Source organism: Zootoca vivipara, chromosome Z2 (assembly GCF_965207765.1).
Source record: "Zootoca vivipara chromosome Z2, rZooViv2.hap1.1, whole genome shotgun sequence".
NCBI classification, from domain to species: Eukaryota; Metazoa; Chordata; class Lepidosauria; order Squamata; family Lacertidae; genus Zootoca; species Zootoca vivipara.
Window position 1 is genome coordinate 2,285,887 of NC_142585.1, and position 22,706 is coordinate 2,308,592.

At 41.5% G+C, this 22,706-nt stretch overlaps 1 protein-coding gene across 4 annotated transcripts in view; it reads right to left on the reverse strand.

Moving 5' to 3' along the window:
* Nucleotides 1-22,706, reverse strand: part of LRCH2 (leucine rich repeats and calponin homology domain containing 2) — a 59,084-nt gene that overhangs the window by 23,570 nt on the left and 12,808 nt on the right. For all 4 annotated transcript variants that reach the window (XM_088664414.1, XM_088664413.1, XM_088664416.1 and 1 more), the window contains exons 2-8: nucleotides 17,103-17,247; nucleotides 9,417-9,543; nucleotides 6,942-7,047; nucleotides 6,705-6,841; nucleotides 5,983-6,116; nucleotides 3,457-3,544; nucleotides 812-923 (exon numbers count right to left, since the gene is read on the reverse strand). In XM_088664414.1, the coding sequence (XP_088520540.1) occupies nucleotides 812-923; nucleotides 3,457-3,544; nucleotides 5,983-6,116; nucleotides 6,705-6,841; nucleotides 6,942-7,047; nucleotides 9,417-9,543; nucleotides 17,103-17,247 (849 nt within the window). The remainder of the gene's footprint in view (nucleotides 1-811; nucleotides 924-3,456; nucleotides 3,545-5,982; nucleotides 6,117-6,704; nucleotides 6,842-6,941; nucleotides 7,048-9,416; nucleotides 9,544-17,102; nucleotides 17,248-22,706) is intronic.

Here is a 22,706-nt window from a genome sequence, read left to right on the forward strand (position 1 = left end):
GCCCTCAACACTGCTCTACAACATCCTCAAATGCTTTCTTTTTGGCTTTCATGGGTCCTTGAACTCGGAGAATGCCCCTTGCTTGCCTGGATGGAAGGTGAAGGCATGTAGAAACCTCTAGCTTTTAAATGTGGCTAGAAAGTACCCTACAGTACATATCTATTGCCCGACACATTTTGCCTCTGACCATTCCCACCACTGGCAAGTGCCACCACTGCTACCTGAAGATTGCTCATAAGGAAAAGTGGCTAGCAGATGGAGGATTAATCCCTCACCCTTGGCTTAAACAACAATTTATTGAAACAAGCCAGGGTTAAACCACAGCTGATTATCCAGGCTTCTTTCAAACCACCATAATTTAAACTGACGAGGATTTCCAGTTAGTGTAAATCAGTATGCTATCAATTGTCTCCTCACGGCTGAGGTAGAGGAAGAGTGTTGAGATTTCAATTCCACCTTAAGGGCAGACATGGGACTGGTGCATGTCACATGTCTGTCAGACACACCAGCACTGCATGCTGGAACTTCGGTTTGTGTATAGCTTTTGCTTTTGCTTTTGCTTTGGGCACGAAGGAGATCAGACATGTTTCTCTTTGTCCTGATTTATGCTTAATAAATCTGCTTGTAAATATGCTACCACAGTCTCTCTCTGACTAATTTTGCTGCGTAGTGGACTCTGCTGTTACAGTGTGCACAGACTGTAGGGGAAGTGCATGTGTGCAATGTTCTTTGAGGCCTGTACTCAGTGATGCAGTGTTACATCCAAAGCAGAAGAACTGTGAGTACAAAGAAGACATTCCCGAGAACTTACCTTTATGCAGTTCAGGTTTATTTCCTAGTAACTGATTGTCATTTCTGAGTGTCTGCTCCCTTGTCGATTCTGATACCTGAGAGTGAAGGCTGATTGTGTCATCATCGGATGGCTGAAAAGAGCAGTTAAGAGCATAATACTACTACTACTAATAATAATAATAATAATAATATATTATTTATACGCCGCCCATCTGGCTGAGTTTCCCCAGCCACTCCGGGCGGCTCCCATTCGAGTGTTAAAAACAATACAGCATTAAATATTAAAAACTTGCATATTCCACTTGTTGTTCTGATAAAACTTTGCATCAGAAAATCAGCTTCCCACCACCAGCAGCAGAGGCCACTCACTGAGACAGGAGAAGACATATTTTCCATTTAATGAGGTATCCAACACAGTTTTAAATGAGCTACTTAAAATGACGTAGAATCATAGAATTGTAGAGTTGGAAGGGACCATGAGGGTCATCTAGTCAAAACCCCTGCAAAGCATCTTTTGACCATGAATCTCAAGCTCTACCAACAGAGAGCTATCCCAGCTCAATGAATGTCAAAAGTACACAAGTTCAAGTTCTGTTTGCTCAAAACAAAAAAAGAGAGAGGGGAATCCTTCAGGGTTCATTTTACCACCATCAAGCTGGTAAGATACGGATTTAATGTTGAGGGATTGTTTACTGGATGGTAATGTAAAGGACCTCTGGACGGTTAAGTCCAGTCAAAGGTGACTATAGGGTGCAGTGCTGGCATGGGAAATGCTTCAAAACACTGCTATTAAGGATAAAGTATATAACAAAACAGGCAAGCTATCTTATTGTACTTTACAGTCATTTTTAAACCGCAGTTTATTGAAATCATATGGAATGGAGATTTAGCCAAACTACCGTGTTTCCCCTATTTTAAGACATAGTAATAAAATAAGCCATACCCCGAGCCAGCGGAAGCCAGTATGCTGGCCGTGGCAGGAGGAGGAGGAGGGCTGCCGGGTTGGTGCCCGGAACTGGCGGCGGTGGCTGCAGCGCGGAACAAGACCGCCGAGCGCCCCAGCCAGCGGGACCCAACAGCAGGACCCTGCTGCTGAAGCACTGACAAAGCGCCCAGCAGCGCGGCGTGGAGCACCCCAAGCTGCAGCAGGAGGAGGCGGATTCAAAGTGCTACAAAGCACTGCTGGGTCCCGGAGACTTGGGGCGCTCCGCGCAGCGCTACTAACCGACCTAGCAAGCGGCAGCCGCCGCCTCCTCCTCCTCCTCCTGCCGTGGCTTGGCACCTGGAACTGGCTGCTGCTGCTGAAGCACTACACAGTGCTGCGTGGAGCGCCCCGAGCCTCTGGGACCCAGCAGTGCTCTGTAGCGCTTTGAATCCCCCTCCTCCTGCCGTGGCTTGGGGCACTCCACGTGGCGCTGCTGGGTGCTTTGTCCAGGCGCCGAGCCGCAGCAGGAGGAGGAGGATTCAGAGCACTGCTGGGTCCCAGAGGCTCGGGCCGCTCCATGCTGGGCGCTGACCCGGTAAGCCTCCTCCTCCTGCTGCTGCGGCTCGGCACCCGGAACCGGCTGCTGCTGAAACGCTGACAAAGCGCCCAGCAGTGCCAAGCCTCCTTGCATTCTGTGTTCAAATTTATAATTGCTTCACTCTTATTGCCCGGTCCTTCCATTGCTCTTCATTCCCCCTCCCCATTTCTCTTATTTTCCCTTTGGAAAGCCCTTCCACCCCCCCCTTGCCCTTTATTCCCTTCCCCACTCCTCTTAATTAATTTATTTTCACTTCTATTCCCCCCTTACCCCAGCTTTGCGTGTTTTTGTCACTTTCTGGTGGCCGTGAGAGAGGCTGCCTGTCCAGCTCACACCTAGGACGTCTCTGTTTAAAGCTCTGGCCGCCGCCTCACCGCTTCTTAGCCCCCTCCAGCTGTCTGGCGGCTTTCTGCGGCCTTTTTGTGGCGTGTGAGGACCGCTGCCATCAGGCTGCACTCTGGCTGCCTTTCTACCCCCCCCCCCAAGCTGTTTGGCAGCTTTCTGCTGCCCATTTTTGCAGCACATGTGGAGCGCTGACATTGGGACACGCTCTGGCCGCCTTTTCTCTTCCTCCAGCTGTTTGGCAGCTTTTTGTCGCCTTTTTGCGGTGCGTGAGGAGCACTGCCATCAGGTGAGGAGGAGCACTGCCATTGGGACACGCTCCAGCCATTTTTTCTTTTAAAAAAAAAACCAGCGGTCTGGCCGGCTTCTCCTGCCTTCGCAGGGTGCTGCCGGCCTGTGGTGGCACTTGGCTTCCTTTGCCGTGGGCGGGGAATCATTTGGCTGGGGCAGAAGGCTTCTTTGTCCCTGACTAGTTGCTTTCGTTGGGGATTTTGCTTGCTGGTGCCAATTGCAAGCGTATTCGGGAGCCAGTGGGACCCAGCAGCAGCAACACCAGACGCGGCAGGAGGAGGCAGGAACCATACAGTACATAATTTTTTTTTAAAAAAAATAAGACATCCCCCCGAAAATAAGCCATAGGCTTATAATGAAGAGTAAAATAAATATAAGACGGTGTCTTAAAATAGGGGAAACACGGTAAGAAATCTGAGACAATGGAAAGCAGTCAGAAGAGATATTAGAGAAACCCACTGCCCCTGCTACCTCTTTCCTTTGAATAGTTTAGAAAGGACAGGCTTACTTCTGTTGTGGATAACCTTTTATCCCCATTATCGCTGCCAATGCCAGAGTCTGGGCCGTGGTTTTTATTTGGATAAAAATCTTCCATACTGTAATAAAAGAACAAGTACCTTAATTGTGACAAATACTAAGACGCAGGTTCTGATTCTCTGAGTGATGAACAGCCACTTCTTGTAGAGCAAGGTGCTCTTTTGAAGATGGATTATTTAGAGGTTCTTGGTATTAAAAAGGTGTGGCCCACTGAGATGCAATTGGCAATCACAGATCATAAAAAGTCAAAAGGGACTGACTATATTGTCTGATAATCCTGCAAAATGTCTCAAGTCAACACTAGAGCTGTGTCAAGGCAGGGTGGGTGGCCACTTCTCCCTGTTATTTGTGGTTACAAGTCCTGTGCTTTTATCCCAGAGTTTTCCATACCAAATCACTGACCCCAGAAAATACTCATTACCCCACCTACTCCTTATCTTAAAGTAAAGGTAAAGGTACCCCTGACCATTAGGTCCAGTCACGGACAATTCTGGGGTTGCTCACTCATCTCGCTCTATAGGCTGAGGGAACCGGCATTTGTCCGCAGACAGCTTTTGGGTCATGTGGCCAGCATGACTAAGCCGCTTCTGGCGAACCAGAGCAGCACATGGAAACGCCGTTTACCTTCCTGCCAGAGCGGTACCTATTTATCTACTTGCACTTTGATGTGCTTTCAAACTGCTAGGTTGGCAGGAGCAGGGACCGAGCAACGGGAGCTCACCCCGTCGCGGGGATTCGAACAGCCAACCTTCTGATCAGAAAGCCCTAAGCTCTGTGGTTTAGACCACAGCGCCACCTGTGTCCCTACTCCTTATCTTACTGTAACCAAATACATGCATCACTTATTCCCTACATTCCCATCCCTTTTAGAATCCCTTTGGAAGAAGAATCTTCTATATCTCTTCTTCATAAACCTCCATATACATGGATGGTACTATATAAATAGTTCATGTGCAGAAGTCATCTTCCTAGGATTATTGAATTTTTTTTTTATTATAAAAGGTGGAGAAGGGATTGAGCTTAGCAGGAAAAGGTACCATAATGTGTTTCTGCAATCACATAAAGGTCCTTTTTGTACTGCGATCTGAACTAGTACACATATGCAGAGTTAGGGGAAAGACTAAACACTGGGGCAAACGGTTCCTGTGGCAATTCCAAGCTTAAGTTTACAAAGTCAACATACAAAAAGAAAAGAAAAAGAAACCAGAATATATGTTGAATGGAATGCAACACAACAGAGGAAAACTGCTCATCCTTCAACAGCTCACCCTATTTATGGAGAATGATTATGTATACATTTGTTAGTTATTTTCAAAACATTCACAACTGGCAAGGATGAGGTCTCTGCTTGTGAAGTGTGAACTGCCTATGAAACAACCAGTACGCCCCAGATGTTTTGATACTCCCATGCTGACTGGGCCTGATGGGAGTTGTCGTCCAAAATATCTGGAGGGCATCAGGTTAGAAAAGGCTGGGCTATCACATGCAATGCTCACTAGGACCTCTATATATGCTGCCCCAGTAAACCAGATGCAAGTCTGGAGAAAGTTCTAGTTGTCTAGAGGCAATTTTAGGTGCCAATGGTAATTACGCAGATGTGCTTATTAGTTTGTAGGACAAATGTTTCACATTTGTGCCAATATTTAATCAATGCACTGACTCATTGGTAGGAAAAAAAGGACACTGAACACAAGTAGTGTTCAGAAAATAACAAAGAGAAAAATATCCTGTAATGTGTCAGTAGTGCTCTGGGAACAAGACCGGATCATTTGGAATCCGCAAATACAGGAGAAAAAATGAATAGAAGCAAAATAATAAAAATTATTATTAATTTATAGCCAATGATAAGTGAACTTATCCATAAGTGAACTTATGGAAATATGTCCTGAAAGTTATGTGAGTTTAGACTTGAAAAACTATGTTGTACTTCTGACATTAACTGAGAAGGATTTTCCATTCCGGGAAAATAATGTAATTGTTTGACAGTAGGTGGCAGACTTCCCTTTCAGTAAAACTGCTCGATTTCTAGCACAAGTAGAAGAAAGCAACTTTCACATTATATATAGACCTGTATAGCCACAGGAAATGCAACACTTTTCTTAAGTAACTCCTTGCTCCCTGCCCCTCCTTTGGTGCAGCTTTGAGGAGCATATTGGAACTTTTGTTTTTGATCATGAGGGATGAATTGAAAATACCTTTAAATATATGGCATTCTTTATGGAAGATTCTGCACAAGTGGGGACAATTTTATTCAACAGTTAATTGCTATAATGCTTAGATTACTCAGAGAACAAAGTCACTGGAACAAAGTCACTGTGAGAACACACCCTACTGAAATGGGAAAGAATCTGCACAAAAATAGTTTTGGGAAAGATGACATCCTAAAGGCTACAATAACGTACTAAAATTATTGCAAAAAAGCAAACTCAGAGCAGAGCTCCTTCAAGGTTGATAAATTCTCATTTTACACATTCTGAAAAAAGGAATGCAAGTTTACCTGTCTGTGAGCGGCTGGGAAGGAATTCTTTTACCCAGGGATGGAAGATCCAAGGAATCCGGCTTTTTATCTATTCTGAGGCATGCCTGAATGCTGAGGAATTTAAATATGTGTACTTTGCCCTTTAAACATATCTGTTGAGAAGCAGATGGGGAAACCATTCATTTAGTCAGATGGGAGCATTTACAGAAACCTTAGCACCATTTTTATTGATTACCTCCAATCCCCCCCCCCTAGAGTCTCTTTCTCTCTTTGGCGATCACTCACAGTATGCATAACACAGCACAGCATATTCCCATCTGTACAGATAAATGGGCAGATTAAACAGGACTAAACACATACATCAACTTCAGTGGCAGGTATAGCTGCTCACCTTTTCCCAACTTATTAAGTTTTTGTTGGCTAAAGCGCATGGTGAAAACATTAAAGTGCAACAACAGTGGACTGGTTTTCAATGTTATTTTCCCTGCATCTTATTTGAGAAGAGTGAAACACATCTCAGAATATGACCAGTTGATTATTACAAAGGCATGCCCCACTTCCAGCCACTTTCCTCCAGGCATATTAAAACCAACATTGAAAAGTGATCAAGAAGAAAAAGTGCTTCCACAAATGGATTTTGGTCAAGAAGCATCTTACTCCATGAGCAGCTAGGTGAATAAGTACCTCACATAAAGAATTGTTTCTACTTTGAAAATGAGAAAAGAAGGTTTTAATTGAACCTGTGCTGGTGGTATCTGCATTGGATTATTGTCCAAAATTATGACTTGCAAGCGATGTAGCTTCCTGAAACACACAGGTATTTCTGTGATTTTATTACATGAGAAGTCCAGCTTGACCAAGGGAAGGTCTCCTAATTCTATTGGTGGGAAAGGGGAAAAAATCAGAAGCTCATAGATCAAAAGATTGATATTGTTTAAATGAATTAACAAAGAGGATGGAAGGGAATAGAAGCTTACCATCAGGTAGTATATGAATATTATTTCTTCTTAAATTTAATTCTCGTAGTGACTGCAGCTTTCCAATTTGCTGGGGAAGGACTTGGATCTCATTACAGCTAATATCCTACATTAAGAAAAAATGAGTCAGAATGTCAAATAGTGACTGAAATTTCAAAAGCATACATTGAAGGTGGCGGCTAAAGCAAATGAGTATGTTTTATGGGAATGCATGTGCTTCCATTTTGGTTACAGCATTCTTTAATTTTGCAATAGAAAGGGAAAAGGGACATGTCCTAAGACAGAGGAATTTTGCTTTTATGCAAGGCATATTTTATAACTCAATAGATTTTTTAAAATTAAGATTCTTAGCCACCCTTCAGCATAAAGTACCATGGTAGGTTTAAAAAAAAAGGTAAAGGACCCCTGACAGTTAAGTCCAGTCAAGAATGACTCTGGGATTGCGGTGTTCATCTCACTTTACTGGCCGAGGGAGCAGACGTTTGTCCCTGACTAACTGCAGCTACAAAAATCTGAAAGAAATTCTTGCAGATGTGGCACTGTCTGTGCTGGACCATTGTCTTGCCTTGGTAATGGACTGGATGAGAGTCAACACACTCAAGCTCAATCTTATAAGACTGGGGCACTGTTGGCAGATGTTTTGCTAGATTGGATGGATGGGAGGTTGCCTGCTCTGGATGGGGTAGCTCGGGGGTACTCCTGGATCCTTTGCTGTCTTTTGGGGCTCAGGTGTCCTTGGTGGCATGGATTCCCTTCATCAGCTTTGGCTGGTGGCCCAGCTGTGCCCCTATCTGTACAGGGATAGCCCAACTTCTGTTGTCTATGCTTTGGTAACCTCTAGGTTATATTACTGCAAATAATGTAGGGCTGCCCCTAAAGACAGTTTGGAAACTTCAGCTGGCACAGAATTTGGCAGCCACGTTGCCCACTGGGGCAACATGGTTAGAGCCTATTGCACCAATCCTGGTTTGAGAGCACTGGTTGCTAATTATGTTTTGGGCCCCATTCAAAGTGCTAATTTTTACCTAAAGCCCTTAAGCAACTCAGGATTGCAATACCTCAAGGGCTAAAGGAAAAGGTAAAGGGACCCCTGACAGTCCAGTTGTGAACAACTCTGGGGTTGTGACGCTCATCTCACTTTACAGGCCGAGGGAGCCGGCGTTTGTCCACTCCGTAGACAATTTTTCTGGGTCATGTGGCCAGCATGACTGGGTCATGTGGCGCACAGGAACACTGACACCAGAGCAGCACACGGAAATGCCATTTACCTTCCCGCTAGAGCAGTACCTATTTATCTACCTGCACTTTGGGGCATGCTTTCGAACTGCTAGGTTGGCAGAAGCTCGGACCGAGCAACGGGAGCTCAACCCATCACAGGGATTCGAACTGCTGACCTTCCGATAAGGAAGCCCTAGGCTTGGTGGTTTAGACCACAGTGCCACCCGCGTCCCCTACCAGGGTAGGTTAGAGTAATATAATTTACAATTATAAACACAGATAAATTGCTAAGATTATAAAAACTGGTAGAACTATACCATGTAATTCTGCTTACATGGCATTACACTGGCATTGTGGGAAAGAGTGAAGATAAGATGACTGGGGACAGTCCTATATATAGGGCTGGGGAAAAATCTTTATCTAGAAGATTCCTTTTGAATCTTGATGACAAGGAGATTGTAGATTATTGAGATTATTAAATAGCAAGGGCTTCACAGTTCAGATGATTTCCATCTTTTGAGAAATATCAAATGAGTGGGATATAAAATGAAAAAGTTCTATTCCTTAAATAAGGTCTTTTTATGGAAAATAAAATGAAATCTACTAATGCATCTTTAAAAGAAGGACTTGAGCAGTTGCATGAAAATTAATCTGTTAGATTTTCATTATTGATTCCATCCTAGAATCTTAAATCTAGAAGTACCATATTGGCCTGAATATAAGCCTCACTTCCAATATAAGCCTCACTTTCCAAATTCCGACCATGAAAAGTTAAACTGCAGCTTAAATTTGTGACCTTACAAAAATTGGCTTTTATGATATCACTGCTGAAACAGACATGTGGTAAAACAGAACAGGTGTGAATGCCTGTGGAATTTTAAGGGAGCGGCTTATATTCAGGTATTTTCCTTTTTTTCTCCCTTGAATTTTAAAGGTGTAGCTTATATTCGGGTGTGGCTTATATTCAGGCCAATACAATAAATTCCAGGATCCAGCTAGCATTTCAGTCACAAAACATATAATTCATTTTTTTGTCTCAAGCTAGATATAGCACCATTTGTTTAAAATAAAAGTTGAAGGAAAACTCATCGCACTGTTTTACAAACAAAAGGATTGCTCTGGGATATGTAAGTATGAATGGATTAATTTAAATTTTGCACTCACTGTGGTAGGGTTTACTACTAATTGAGGATTGGGCCAAACAAATAATTAACTATAAAGATTCAACAGAGAGAGAAACTATACCATGATACTCACCAATTCCATTATGTCTCTCAATTTTCCAATTTCTTCGGGAATGGACACAAGTTTATTATTGCTGACAACCAAAACTTTAAGTGGCAGATCAAACAAGTATTTTGGCAATGTTGATAAAAGATTTCGACTAAAGAGATTAGAGAAAATATATGGTTATATCTGGCAGCTATCACCATTCAGATGCAGAGATCTACAAGCCACTTAAAACCACCATGAATACTTGCTCAAAATTGTTACTTTAATGAGAATCTCATTGATAGTGAAGTGTTTTTTTTAATTATTCACTTTTTCCAATCAGTACAAACACCAAACTAAAGACACGTACAACAACAACAAAAACATAACAATAATAACACAAATTGACAACATAAATTTAGATACAGTAATATCCCTATGCCTACTCCTTGTTTATCACCACTCTCCTCCCCCCCTCTATTTCCCACTGTTATCCGCCTTGTCACTTAGATGTTCATTCCAAAATTTTCATATTTATCCATTCTTATTTTGCGTCGACAAGCAATTCTTTCGTATGTAGCTAATCTGTCCATATTATCAATCCATATGCTCAGTGGAATCTTTTTGCGACTGCTCCAATTAATCAAAACAAGTTGTTTTGCTTCTAATATAGCGCGATACAACCACTTTTTTTGGCCCCTTGAGATCTTCCAAGTTTCCGGAATATAATTTAGAATTAAATTCAGCTCCCCTAAATAACAATTTCTTTTTATTACTTTTCCTAATAATATCCTCACCTCGCTCCAGAATGGTTTGATCGCCAGGCAGTTAATCAACATATGTATTATGTTCATGTGTGTGAACATAAGTTCACATTTTTACTCCCACATCTCCAGCAATTATCTGCACTTGTTATTTTCTTCTGATATAATCTTACTGGAGTCCAGTGGACTCTAAATACTATTTTCTGTTGAATAAGTCTAAGACTTAAATCCATAGAAGCATTTTCTATTGATTTTATACTTCTCTCCCATATATCAGTTGTTATCTGTACTCCTAGCTCTTTACTCCATTTTTGTCTTTCATATTCTAAATCGTATTTCTTCCTGTTAAGTAAAGTTTTATATAGTGCAAGTGTAGGATTTTTTGTTTTTGTTGCAGAGATTAAATCTTGTACCTCAGGTTGGCTACAAACACTTCAGGTTACAAACTCCGCTAACCCAGAAAGAGTACCTCAGGTTAAGAACTTTGCTTCAGGATGAGAACAGAAATTGTGCTGTGGCGGCAGCAGGAGGCCCCAATAGCTAAAGTGGTGCTTCAAGTTAAGAACAGTTTCAGGTTAAGAAAGGACCTCCGGAACGAATTAAAGTAAATTCTTAATCCGAGGTACCACTGTATTAGAAGATTACCAATATATATTCCCAAATTATATTTTCAAAAAATAAATCAAATATTTAGATCATGCTTGTGAGGTACAAAGCCACCAAAATTATCATTACATGAAATGCAAGTTCCAACTAACGAAGGTGGTTTTGGACTCCCAAATCTGAAATTATATTACCAGGCCTACCTGCTGAGCAAGACTAATTGTTGAAGAGCAAGCAGGTATCCCAGTTGGGCTACTCTCGAATATAGTTTCATTGAACTTCTTGTGGGGTGGACCAAACTCGGATCCAACTTTTAAGAAATATCACATTAATCAGGAGACTATTAAAACACCTATAAAATTTGGATGAACATAAATAAAAATAATAAGGATGACCCTTATCAGCATGAGAAAATAACAATATGAGCCAACCCAAAACTACAAATTGGAAATCAAGTAATAATTTGGCAAAATTGGATGAAAAGGGGCATTTTGATACTGTATCAATTAATTGATGAGAACTACAAATTTGTGGAATATAAGACTTTGCAAGTAAAGTATGGACTAACCAGTGAAACACACTGGCAATATATCTAATTGAAACATATGTTGGAAAAGCAGTTTGATATACAGTGGTACCTCTGGTTAAGAACGTAATTCGTTCCGGAGGTCCGTTCTTAACCTGAGATACCACTTTAGCTAAAGGGGCCTCCCGCTGCCGTTGCGTGATTTCTTTTCTCATCCTGAAGCAAAGTTCTTAACCCGAGGTACTACCGGTACTTAACCCGAGGCATACTAAAACTCAAATTCTAGACTTTAAGAAAACCGACTTCAGAAAACTTAGGGAAATGCTGGGTGAAATCCCATGGACAGAAATACTAAAAGGTTCATGATGGCTGGGAGTTTGCTAAAAGGGAGATATTAAAAGCACAACTTCAGGCAATACCAATGAGGCAGAAACATAAAAGGTGCCTAAAGAAGCCAGGGTGGCTATCTAAAAAACTTTTAACTGAGTTGAGATTTAAAAGGGATATGTACAAAAATGGAAAAGGGGGGAAACCACCAGAGAGGAATTCAAGCAAATAGCCAGCACGTGTAGAGACAAAGTCAGAAAAGCTAAAGCACAGAATGAACTCAGGCTTGCTAGAGAGGTTAAAAGCAACAAAAAGGGCTTTTATGGGTATGTCCGTAGCAAAAGGAAGAACAAGGAAACAGTGGGGTCACTTAGCAGAGAATATGGTGAAATGCGAACAGGGGACAGAGAAAGGGCAGAACTCCTCAATGCCTTCTTTGCCTCAGTCTTCTCCAAAAAAGAAAACAATGCCCAACCTGAAGAATATAGAGCAAATAATTCAGCAGGGGAAACACAGCTCAGAATAAGTAAGGAGGTAGTACAAGAATACTTGGCTAGTTTAGATGTATTCAAGTTTCCAGGGCCAGATGAACGACATCCAAGAGTATTAAAAGAACTGGCAGAGGTGATTTCAGAACCACTGGCAGTAATATTTGAGAATTCCTGGAGAACAGGACTGGAGGAGGGCAAATGTTGTCCCTATTTTCAAAAAGGGGGAAAGAGAGGACCCAAACAATTACCGCCCAGTCAGCCTGACATCAATACCAGGAAAGATTCTAGAGCAGATCATTAAGCAAACGGTCTGTGAGCACCTAGAAAGGAATGCTGTGATCACTAAAAGTCAGAATGGGTTTCTGAAAAATAAGTCATGTCAGACTAATCTGATCTCAGTTTTTGACAGAATTACAAGCCTGGTAGATGAAGGGAATGCTGTGGATGTAGCCTATCTTGATTTCAGCAAGGCCTTTGACAAGGTGCCCCATGATATTCTTGTAAAGAAGCTGGTAAAATGCGGGCTAGACAATGCTACCATTCAGTGGATTTGTAACTGGCTGACTGACCGAACCCAAAGGGTGCTCATCAATGGCTCCTCTTCATCCTGGAGAAAAGTGACTAGTCGGGTGCCACAGGGTTCTGTCTTGGGCCCAGTCTTATTCAACATCTTTATCAATGACTTGGATGATGGGCTTGAGGGCATCCTGAGCAAGTTTGCAGATGACACCAAATTGGGAGGGGTGGCTAATACCCCAGAGGACAGGAACACACTTCAAAATGACCTTAACAGATTAGACAACTGGGCCAAAGCAAACAAGATGAATTTTAACAAGGAAGATGAAAGGCACAAATACAGGATGGGTGACACCTGGCTTGAGAGCGGTACATGTGAAAAGGATCTAGGAGTCTTGGTAGGCCACAAACTTGACATGAGTCAACAGCTTGATGCAGCAGCTAAAAAAGCCTATGCAATTCTGGGCTGCATCAATAGGCGTATAGCATCTAGATCAAGGGAAGTAATACTGGTAGTACCACTGTATTCCGCTCTGGTCAGACCTCACCTGGAATACTGTGTCCAGTTCTGGGCACCACAGTTCAGGAAGGATACTGACAAGCTGGAACGTGTCCAGAAGAGGGCAACCAAAATGGTCAAAGGCCTGGAAACGATGCCTTATGAGGAACGGCTTAGGGAGCTGGGTATGTTCAGCCTGAAGAAGAGAAGGTTAAGGGGTGATATGATAGCCATGTTCAAATATATAAAAGGATGTCATATAGAAGAGGGTGAAAGGTTGTTTTCTGCTGCTCCAGAGAAGCGGACACGGAGCAATGGATTCAAGCTACAAGAAAGAAGATTCCACCTATACATTAGGAAGCTTCCTGACAGTAAGAGCTGTTCGGCAGTGGAATTTGCTGCCAAGGAGTGTGGTGGAGTCTCCTTCTTTGGAGGTCTTTAAGCAGAGGTTTGACAGCCATCTGTCAGGAATACTTTGATGGTGTTTCCTGCTTGGCAGGGGGTTGGACTGGATGGCCCTTGTGGTCTTTTCCAACTCTATGATTCTATGATTCAGGTTAAGTACGCTTCAAGTTAAGTACTCCGCGGACCCGTCTGGAATGGATTAATCCACTTTCATTACTTTCAATGGGAACGTTCGCTTCAGGTTAAGTACGCTTCAGGTTAAGTACAGACTTCCGGAACCAATTGTGTACTTAAACCAAGGTACAACTGTACCTTGTTCTACGACTATTAGGACTTAGCTTTAAAAATAGAAGTGGCTGCAGAGGAGACCTACAAAAATGCTTAATTGGCATAAGAAGAGGAAAAGCTAAGAGGCCCTTGTGCATGAGAGGAAATTATAGGAAGCCACAACAGACCTCAGATTCATAAAAAAGAGATTGTGGAGGAGGAGGAGGAGGAGAAACGTGTGTTCATCTTATTATTGGAGGAGAGAGCAAAACTTTAAAGGGGACTAACTAAATGACAAAAAGTTCAAGAAAACCTTTAATAATAATAATAAAGATAAATGACAAAAAGCTTTTAATTTCGAGATTGCTAATAGGAATGGCTTTCTAACTGCTCAGATCAGGCCAGAAATTTACCATATCACTTAGGCAGCATATGTAATCTCCTATTTTGAATGCATTTCACAAAGCAGAAAAGAACCTGCCAATTTGCAGTGGATATTGTCCTTTTAATTCTGACATTTCAAATATAGTTTACAGCAGTGGTGTCCAAACTTTTTTCAAAGATGGCCAGATTTGATGAAGTGAAGGGCCGACCAAAGGATTGAAGTTGCTGAGGTTTTTTTTCAGGATTTTACCCCAGGGGCTGGATTAAACCAACCGGTGGGCCGGATTAGGCCTCCAAAACAGATTCTGGACATGCCTGATTTACAGCATTGTTAAAAGTGGCAACTTAGATTTCCTTTCCCAGGTTCATTTACCTGTGATCTGGTCTTGGATGCAGTGGGTCTCTTAAATGGCCCTATATAGCTATACTTTACTAAGGTCAATCCTTGGCTCCTGAACGCCTGTGTTTTGGAACATTTTGGCTCCTGAACGCCAAAAACCCAGAAGTAAATGCTCCAGTTTTCAAATGTTTTTTGGAAGCCGAACTTCCGAATCAGCTTCTGCTTGAATGCAGGAAGCTCCTACAACTAATCGGAAGCTATGCTTCCGAACCTTTCAGAAGCCGAACGGGCTTCCGGAACAAATTACGTTCGACAACAAAGGTTTGATTGTATTCTTATTTTAAAATATATATTCCACAGTTGGAGGAACTTCCTTGACAAAACCTGTTACAATTATTCATATGACTCTGTATTCCTCCCTTTCAAAACCCCAAACCCCAGTTCCCTTTAAGGAAATAAAGCAAATGACTGAAGCATTCTGCCTTACTGTTGAACTTTTAATATTTTGACCAACTCAGTGGGACCAACTCTGGCTTTATAGAAAGTGAATATTAATATAATGTAATGAACTGAAAAGAAAATAGGAAAGTAGGAAGTTCTGTTCCGAATGAAGTCCCAAATCAGGATAGATGTGGGAAATGCAACTACCAAGTGCAACTTGATTTTGCAAAGGGTTTTCCCCTCCATTAATATACAGTGGTGCCTCGCTTAACGAACGCCCTGCTTAACGAAATTTCCGCTTAACGAAAGGATTTTTCGAGCGGAGGTTGCCTCGCTAGACGGATGCATTTTTGTCTAGCGAATCGCGGTTTCCCATAGGAATGCATTGAAATTCAATTAATGCGTTCCTATGGGCAAAAAACAATTCGAAAAAAATTCAATGCATTCCTATGGGACTCGCTAGACGAATTTTTTCGTTATAAGAAAAGACCCGTGGAACGAATTAAATTCGTCTAGCGAGGCACCACTGTATGTGTGTGATGGAAACACCATAAATAAGAAAAATGATGGTTAGAGAGACAATTAATAATTATATGATATATTGGAATTTAGTGGATTCATGGAGACTGCACCATCCTAGGGAAAAATCCTATACATATTTTGTAGGAATTCACAATACCCAGCACAGAATTTATTTATTTTTATTTATTTTTATTTATTTTTAACACCAGCATCACTACACTCCTTTACTAGCCAATGTGACATTGATATTCCCATTATAGCTGATCACTCAGCAGTAATATTGGAATATAATCTATCCAATACCCAGGAAGATATGAGGAGATGGTATCTTAATATATAAACACTAAGTGATAAAAACTTCATTCAATATATAATACAAGAAACACAAATATATTTTAAAAATAACTCCAAATCATTAACATCAAGACTGATGGAATGCGAAGGCTACAAAGCTTATATCAGAGGGACGATAATATCTCTGCCAACAAGGTCGAGATGCAAAGATTAAAAGAAAATAACCTAAAAACCTCTTTAAAAACATTATGGGGGCGATATGCAAATAACTAGGTTTACATATTAAAGAATACAACAGCAAACACTAAAACTGAATAATATACTAGTTTTAAAAAATTAATTCAGCTTATTATGTCTAAGACAAACATACTGGGAACAGGGAGAAAGAAAGACAAAAATCCTAGCTAATTGTCCAAAACAGAAGAAAATAACCAAATAATACCTTTAATAAGAAAAAACAACAACAATGCAGCGACCTCAACCACAGATATAAATAACGAATTTTTTTAATTCTACAAAAAGCTATATGAAGGGCCAGAAAATGTACCAGAGGATGAGGTGGAAAACTTTTTTCAGGATATTAAACTGCCAACCACTGAAGAGTATCAAAAAGATATGCTATCAGCTCCCCTGAAGGTATCAGATATTGAGAATGAAATAGAAACAATGGGAAAAGGGAGATAATCTGGACCAGATGGTTTTCCTATAGAATGGTATAAAATATTCAAAATTTTATTCATCCCCAGACTTTTAGAAGTTTATGAGGAAATAGCTCATAACTGCTGCAATATTTAATGAAGTTTTAATAATAATTATACCAAAACCAACAAAGACCCACTGAATGTGCAAATTACAAACCAATATCATTAATGAATGTCTATGCAAAGATTCTGAATGCAATACTGGCTGAAAAATTGCAAAAAGTCATTCAAGACTTGGTACCTAATAATCAAACAGGTTTTATAAAAACAGGACAAGCCACAGATAATATCAGATTAACAACAGATTTGATAAACTTAAACAAAGAGGAAGAGGAGTTTATAATAATGTCACTAGATTCAGATAAGGCTTTCAATAGAATTTATAAAGAATTCATAGGGATCGTGTTAGCATTCCTAGAAGCTCAAACTGAAAATTTAAACTTTTACCTTTGCCTCTCAAACATCACAATCTGAAAAAAGGAATACTAGGAACAAAGTTAAACTTCCTTATTCTACCTTTTGACTTATTGACTGGAAAGTGGTTCTTCAGTCAACTGTCACCCACAGGAGGGCGCTGATACAGTCATGAGCTAAACAGGCTAACTTGGATGCCAAGCAATTACATTTAGGAAACAGGAAAATATTACCTACCTGATATTTAGATATGTTAACATTTGCAGATTTTTAATTGCTTCAGGGATTGATTTGATGCAGTTGTGATAGAGGTTCAATGTCTCAAGTGGTGAAAACTGCCACACATCAGGAGGAATTTCAGTAAATCTGTTCTTGGAGAGATCTAAAAAAGGGAGGAGAAAAGACATTTCCAGGGCTCAGTCTTCTAGTTTACACTTAAGAGATGTGCAAGAAATGTGCTGCTCTTGAACGATGGCAAAAGCTTTACTAGAATTGTAAGGCAATTTTATTTTGGAAATTAAAGCACAGATAGATGAAAAATCAAGCATCCACAGTCTGTATAGATTGGAATCCTCTTCTGCTCATTTCAAATTCCAAGGATAGAAGGGAACTCCCTTCGACCAGTATTTAGAAAAATAAAGTAGCTAAGAGAGGCTTTTACATGTGAAATAAATAAGAAATACAACTTCTTTGACTTCCATCCCTTTGTGTTCTGCAATGTCACATAACCCCAAAAGCTTGATTAATAATTATTAAAGCCACAGTGTTTCCTTCCTTGTCTAGACTACAGACATCATTCTATTCTGCCAGAAACACGGAAGTGAGAACAGATGATTCACACAGAAAAATCACAGCCTTGTACAGAATCAGAAAAGTCATTGGCCTGAGGCTATATAGGGAGACAACTTGGGAGTGCAACTTTTTGCAATAAGTCTAGTATTTTACCATCAAATACAGTGGTACCTCGCAAGACGAATGCCTCACACAATGAAAAACTCGCTAGACGAAAGCGTCTTGTGATGTTTTTGGTGACTCACAAGATGAAGTTTTCAATGGCTGCGCTTCACAAGACAAAGTTTTCTGGCAGGTTTATTTGTTGTTGTTGTTTTGCCGCGGAAACCTGCGCTTCGCAAGACGGAATTATCGCTAGACGAAGCGACTCGCGGCACGAATTAATTTCGTCTTGCGAGGCACCACTGTATGATAAACCTTTTCACTAACAATCTCAAAGATTTATAGGGTAACTTTCCCCAGGATAGCTAGGTATGGTGTTGTTTTTAACAACACTGTATTTTAAATAGTCATAACTAGCCATGCAAATCAGCCCAACTAGCTTTCAACAATGTCACATTGCCTGCAAGAGGGTGGCTGGGGAGGGATGGAAAGTCCTGTTCCACCTGCCTATTTTGTTTTGGTCTCCATGCTGGGTGGGAAGAGGATTGACAGAGTATTCTACCTTCCACCCCCACCCCAGGGCCCTCTAGCCTGCACACAAGTTTTTTTATGACTCAGTTGCCTGCATGCAATTATTTATTTTATTTGCAGATTTATAAACTGCTTCATATCAGTTACCAAGTGCTGTACAATAAAATATACAAAATTTCTAATGCATACTAAGTACACCTCAGAGGCAAGCAGTACGTCATTTGAACTCAGTTGCCATGCATGGACAGATGGGACAAGATGGTGCCTTTGATCCGTTGTCACTAATGGCTGCCAGGCCAGTGCTTAAAAACAAAGCTAGTCATAGTCAAGAAAACAAAACAGTTGCAGTGCAAAGTATAAAATCAGTGCAGGAGGATAGAGAGTTTAAAGCTTCCTGGAGAATAGCTGATACCAAAAATACTTTCTCTGGAAAGGGAGCAATAACTAGAAAGGCCCTTTTCTTTTATTTGCCACCCATCTCACCTCTGAAAGTGAGAGAACTCTGTAGAAGGGCCTCCAATCATCCTCTAAGAACTTTAGCAGGTTCATGTGGCAGACACTCCTCCATGTACTAAGGATGGAAACTTTTATAATGCTGGAGGACACAGGAGTGGGTAGCCACATTTGATTATTTTCTTCTATCCTCCCTGTTCTTCCCCAACCTTTATTTGTACCATGTGTATTTGAAACCATGTGTATCGTAAACCATGATGATAAATTGTCAACTACCTGCAAGACAAAAATTACTAAATGCATTGTGTGTGGAGGGTGTGTGTGTTTCCTATCATTTACACATTAACAAGAGCAACGTACAGTCATACCTCTGTTTGCGACCGCATCTGTTTGCGACCGCTTCGGTTTCCGACCACTGCGGACCCAGAAGTGTTTACATCTGCACATCTGTGCAGCGCACGCATGCACAGAAGTGCTCTATCGGCGCTTCGCGTGCAGAAGCATGCCTCAGGGAGTGACCAACTCAGGGGGCGACCGGCTCCCCGGAACCAATTGTGGTCGCAAACCGAGGTACTGTACCACTGCATGTAAAAACACTTCACAATTTATCATTAAGAACTTTAGTCTGAAAATTCTATATACACTGACAGCTAAAGCCACTCCACTGGTGGATCAACTTGGGGCCTGGTCAGCACATTTCTTTAAATATCTGTCAGAAATATCTGTCAGACCACAAGATGTGTGTGCGTATGTGTGTTCCTAAAGTGGAATAGGGAAACTGCAGAACTGCAGTTTCATGTGTGTGAGCTTGTGTGTGCCCGCCCCTCTTCGCTATGGAAGATGTTAACCAGATACCCATGAATGCAGGTTTTCTTCCAAAGAGGGCATCTAAACAACTACGTCAAATATAGCTAACAAAAATTCTCAGGCACCTTTAATTTAATTTCTCAATATTAGCTGAATGGGCACACAAACTGCAAAGGGGTATCAAATAACTGGATAGGTGCGGAGGGAAATGATCCAAACTTCATATATGGAAGCTGATGGGATCTGAACACACAAGTGACTTATTAGGCAAGATCCTGCGGCTGTGGTGGATCAAAATAATAAATTCCATATGAGAAGATGGTGCAAAGGCAAAATTCCTTACTAGGCATTATTACAAAGTTGCAGTCAGAACTGCCCACATCTGTATGCCTTTGTATCAGTCTATTGGCCATTTTGGAGTACTGTGTACTACTTTGGTCAATGCATTTCTACAGAAAAGAGAAACCAAAATTATCAAAGGGTTAGGAGCAATTGGGGTCTTTACTAAGGTGGCTGAGGAAACATACCATAAGAGGGGGGGGGGGTTATAAAAAAAGTATGCATGAATTGAATAAATATCCACCCCTATATCTCTTATAACCCTACGTTCCTGGTTACTCAATAAAATTGGATAGGGAGTATTTTCAGACCATACAACAGATGCAGAACAGACAAAAGTACTTCAGAGGGCAGAATATATGGAATTTTCACTGTCAAGTACATTGTGGAGATCACCACTGGCTCAGATCACTTTAAACAGGGATTAGACAAATGAATTGGTCTTATAATGAGCCACGATGGCAAAATGGATCTTGGGTGTCCAGGCACAGCATGACACCAAATTCCAGCTGCTGCATAAAAGCCAATGGAGAAGGTCTGGTGTATTCCACCCCTTGTTTGGAAGCTCCAAAAAGCATCTGTGAAGTCTATTTGGGACAGAATGCTGAGCTAAATCAGCCTATAGTCTAATCCAGCAGGTCTCTTCTTATGCCCTCACAGTTACAAATCCCATGTTTGTAATAAAAACACTGCAGGGGGGGGGACACAGAATCAAATAAACCATACTGTGCCAGACACAGGGTTATAATGGTGTGAAGATGTAAAGGTCATTTAGACACAATGAAAGGCCTAAAACATGAAAACAGTAATCAATCTGCATTTCAGGAAGCCACACACTAATTCCTTTCTGCCCTGAATGTTAAACCTCTTGATAAAATGGTAGAGTTAACACAGAGACACCATACAAATTTTGCATAAATTATCCCGAACATTTCCAAATACTGTAATGACACATACTGGCTATTATTAACCTATCTACAAATATTCATGTTTTTGTTCTTCAGGTGAACTGTGTGACTACCTCCACCATACAAAGAATGATAGTTTGCTTACAGCATGTGCATGTTGCAAAGGAGAACAGCAAATGGGTAGCAGGGGTACGGAACTAGCACCCCTCAGGAGTTCCTCGGGAATGCAGGCATCTATTCTCATGCTACACAGCCCACGTATGTCATGAAAGCATTACATGTATGTAAGTAGGTAACTGTTTTGTTTAATGAGACAGATACAGCTGGCTTAGGAAAACACCACCCCAAATTCTATCTTCTATTCACTTGTCTCAAACCAGACTCAGCAAAAGAAGCAGCCTCTTTCAAGCCACGATCCTTTCCACTCTCAGGCCCCCCCAGTAGCAACACAGTGGTACCTCAGATTAAGAACTTAATTTGTTTTGGAGGTTCGTTCTTAACCTGAAACTGTTCTTAACCTGAGGCAGGGGCGTAGCAAGGGGGAGGTAGGGGCGGTCCTCCCCGGGTGCCACCCTAGAGGGTGGTGACACTCAGCACGTGCCCCCCCCCCACGCGACTCCCAAGACAAGCCCTGCCACCCGGTAAAAACCCTTGCTCGGCGGCTGGCTGCTCGCTCACTTGCTTGGCGCGCGCTTTGCTTTTTCCTGCTGGGGCAGAGGCGAGGGGCGGGCCAGAGAGGGGCACCAGCGGCTGCTGCTGACGCCCCTCCCTGGCCCACCCCTTGCCTCCACCCCAGCAGGAAAAAGCAAAGCGTGTGCCTAGCAGGTGAGCGAGCAAACTGCAGAGCGAGGGTTTTTAAAACAACCTCGCTCCACGGCTTGCTCACGCTTTGCCGCCGCTGCCACTCCGACAGTGCCGGCAACCCGCTCCGTATTTAAGACTTCACAGAAAATTGGTTAACCACAATAAGGGATGAGAGGCATGTACCTATCATTCCCTGAACCTTCTAGTTTAATGGTAAACAAATATAACTTGCTTCCAAATGAAGGGTAACAAGTTCTACTGCAAAGCTTCTATAGTATGAAGGGGTTGAAGTTTTTTCTGTTGTGAACCACCGCGGGATCTTCCAGTGAAGGATGCTATGTTATACTATTACTATTATTATTATTACTATTACTAATAATAATAATAATAATAATAATGAAGTAGCTATACATTATAGTGTGCCTGGCATTCCTGGCTTCCTCATACTGCTGGAAGAAACAGTACGTTTTGGGCACAATTGTATAGTCGTTAGGAGAGCATCCTAGCAGTGTTCAAAATTCCTCAAGCGCCAGGTGTGTTTTGCAACTGGTGCAGGTCCAAATTGTGACGTGGAGATCTCTGGTTGCCAGGTTGGCAACTGACATCCCATCTGGCAGACCCCTCCAGCTTTCTTAAGCAAGTAAGCAGAAGAGCTTACGATATTTAGTGCATTTATATCCCACATATTCAACCAAGAAGTACAGGTGCACCCCACCCCTTTGTTAATCCCTACAACGACCCTGTGGGGTTAAGATGCTGTGACTGGCCTAAGGTCAGCCACTGAGCTTTATGACTGCATGGGGATTTGAACCCTAATCTCCCAGGTCTAAGTCTGACACTCTAACAACTGCACCACATTGGGTACCTAGAGAGCTTCTGCTATGGGGCAGCTATATAAATTAAGTAGGTAAATAAATACGGAAAAAGCAAAATGTCACTTAGAGAAGGCTCTGAAATATTCTCCTTGAAGTCTGAATATGTTTTATTCTAGATTTTTTAATTTGATGTCTTTATGTGTTGTAAACTGCCTTGAGATTTCTTTTTCTTTAAAATATAAAACTGTATAGGAATGAAATGAATTATAATAAGAAATTTCACTGGCGAC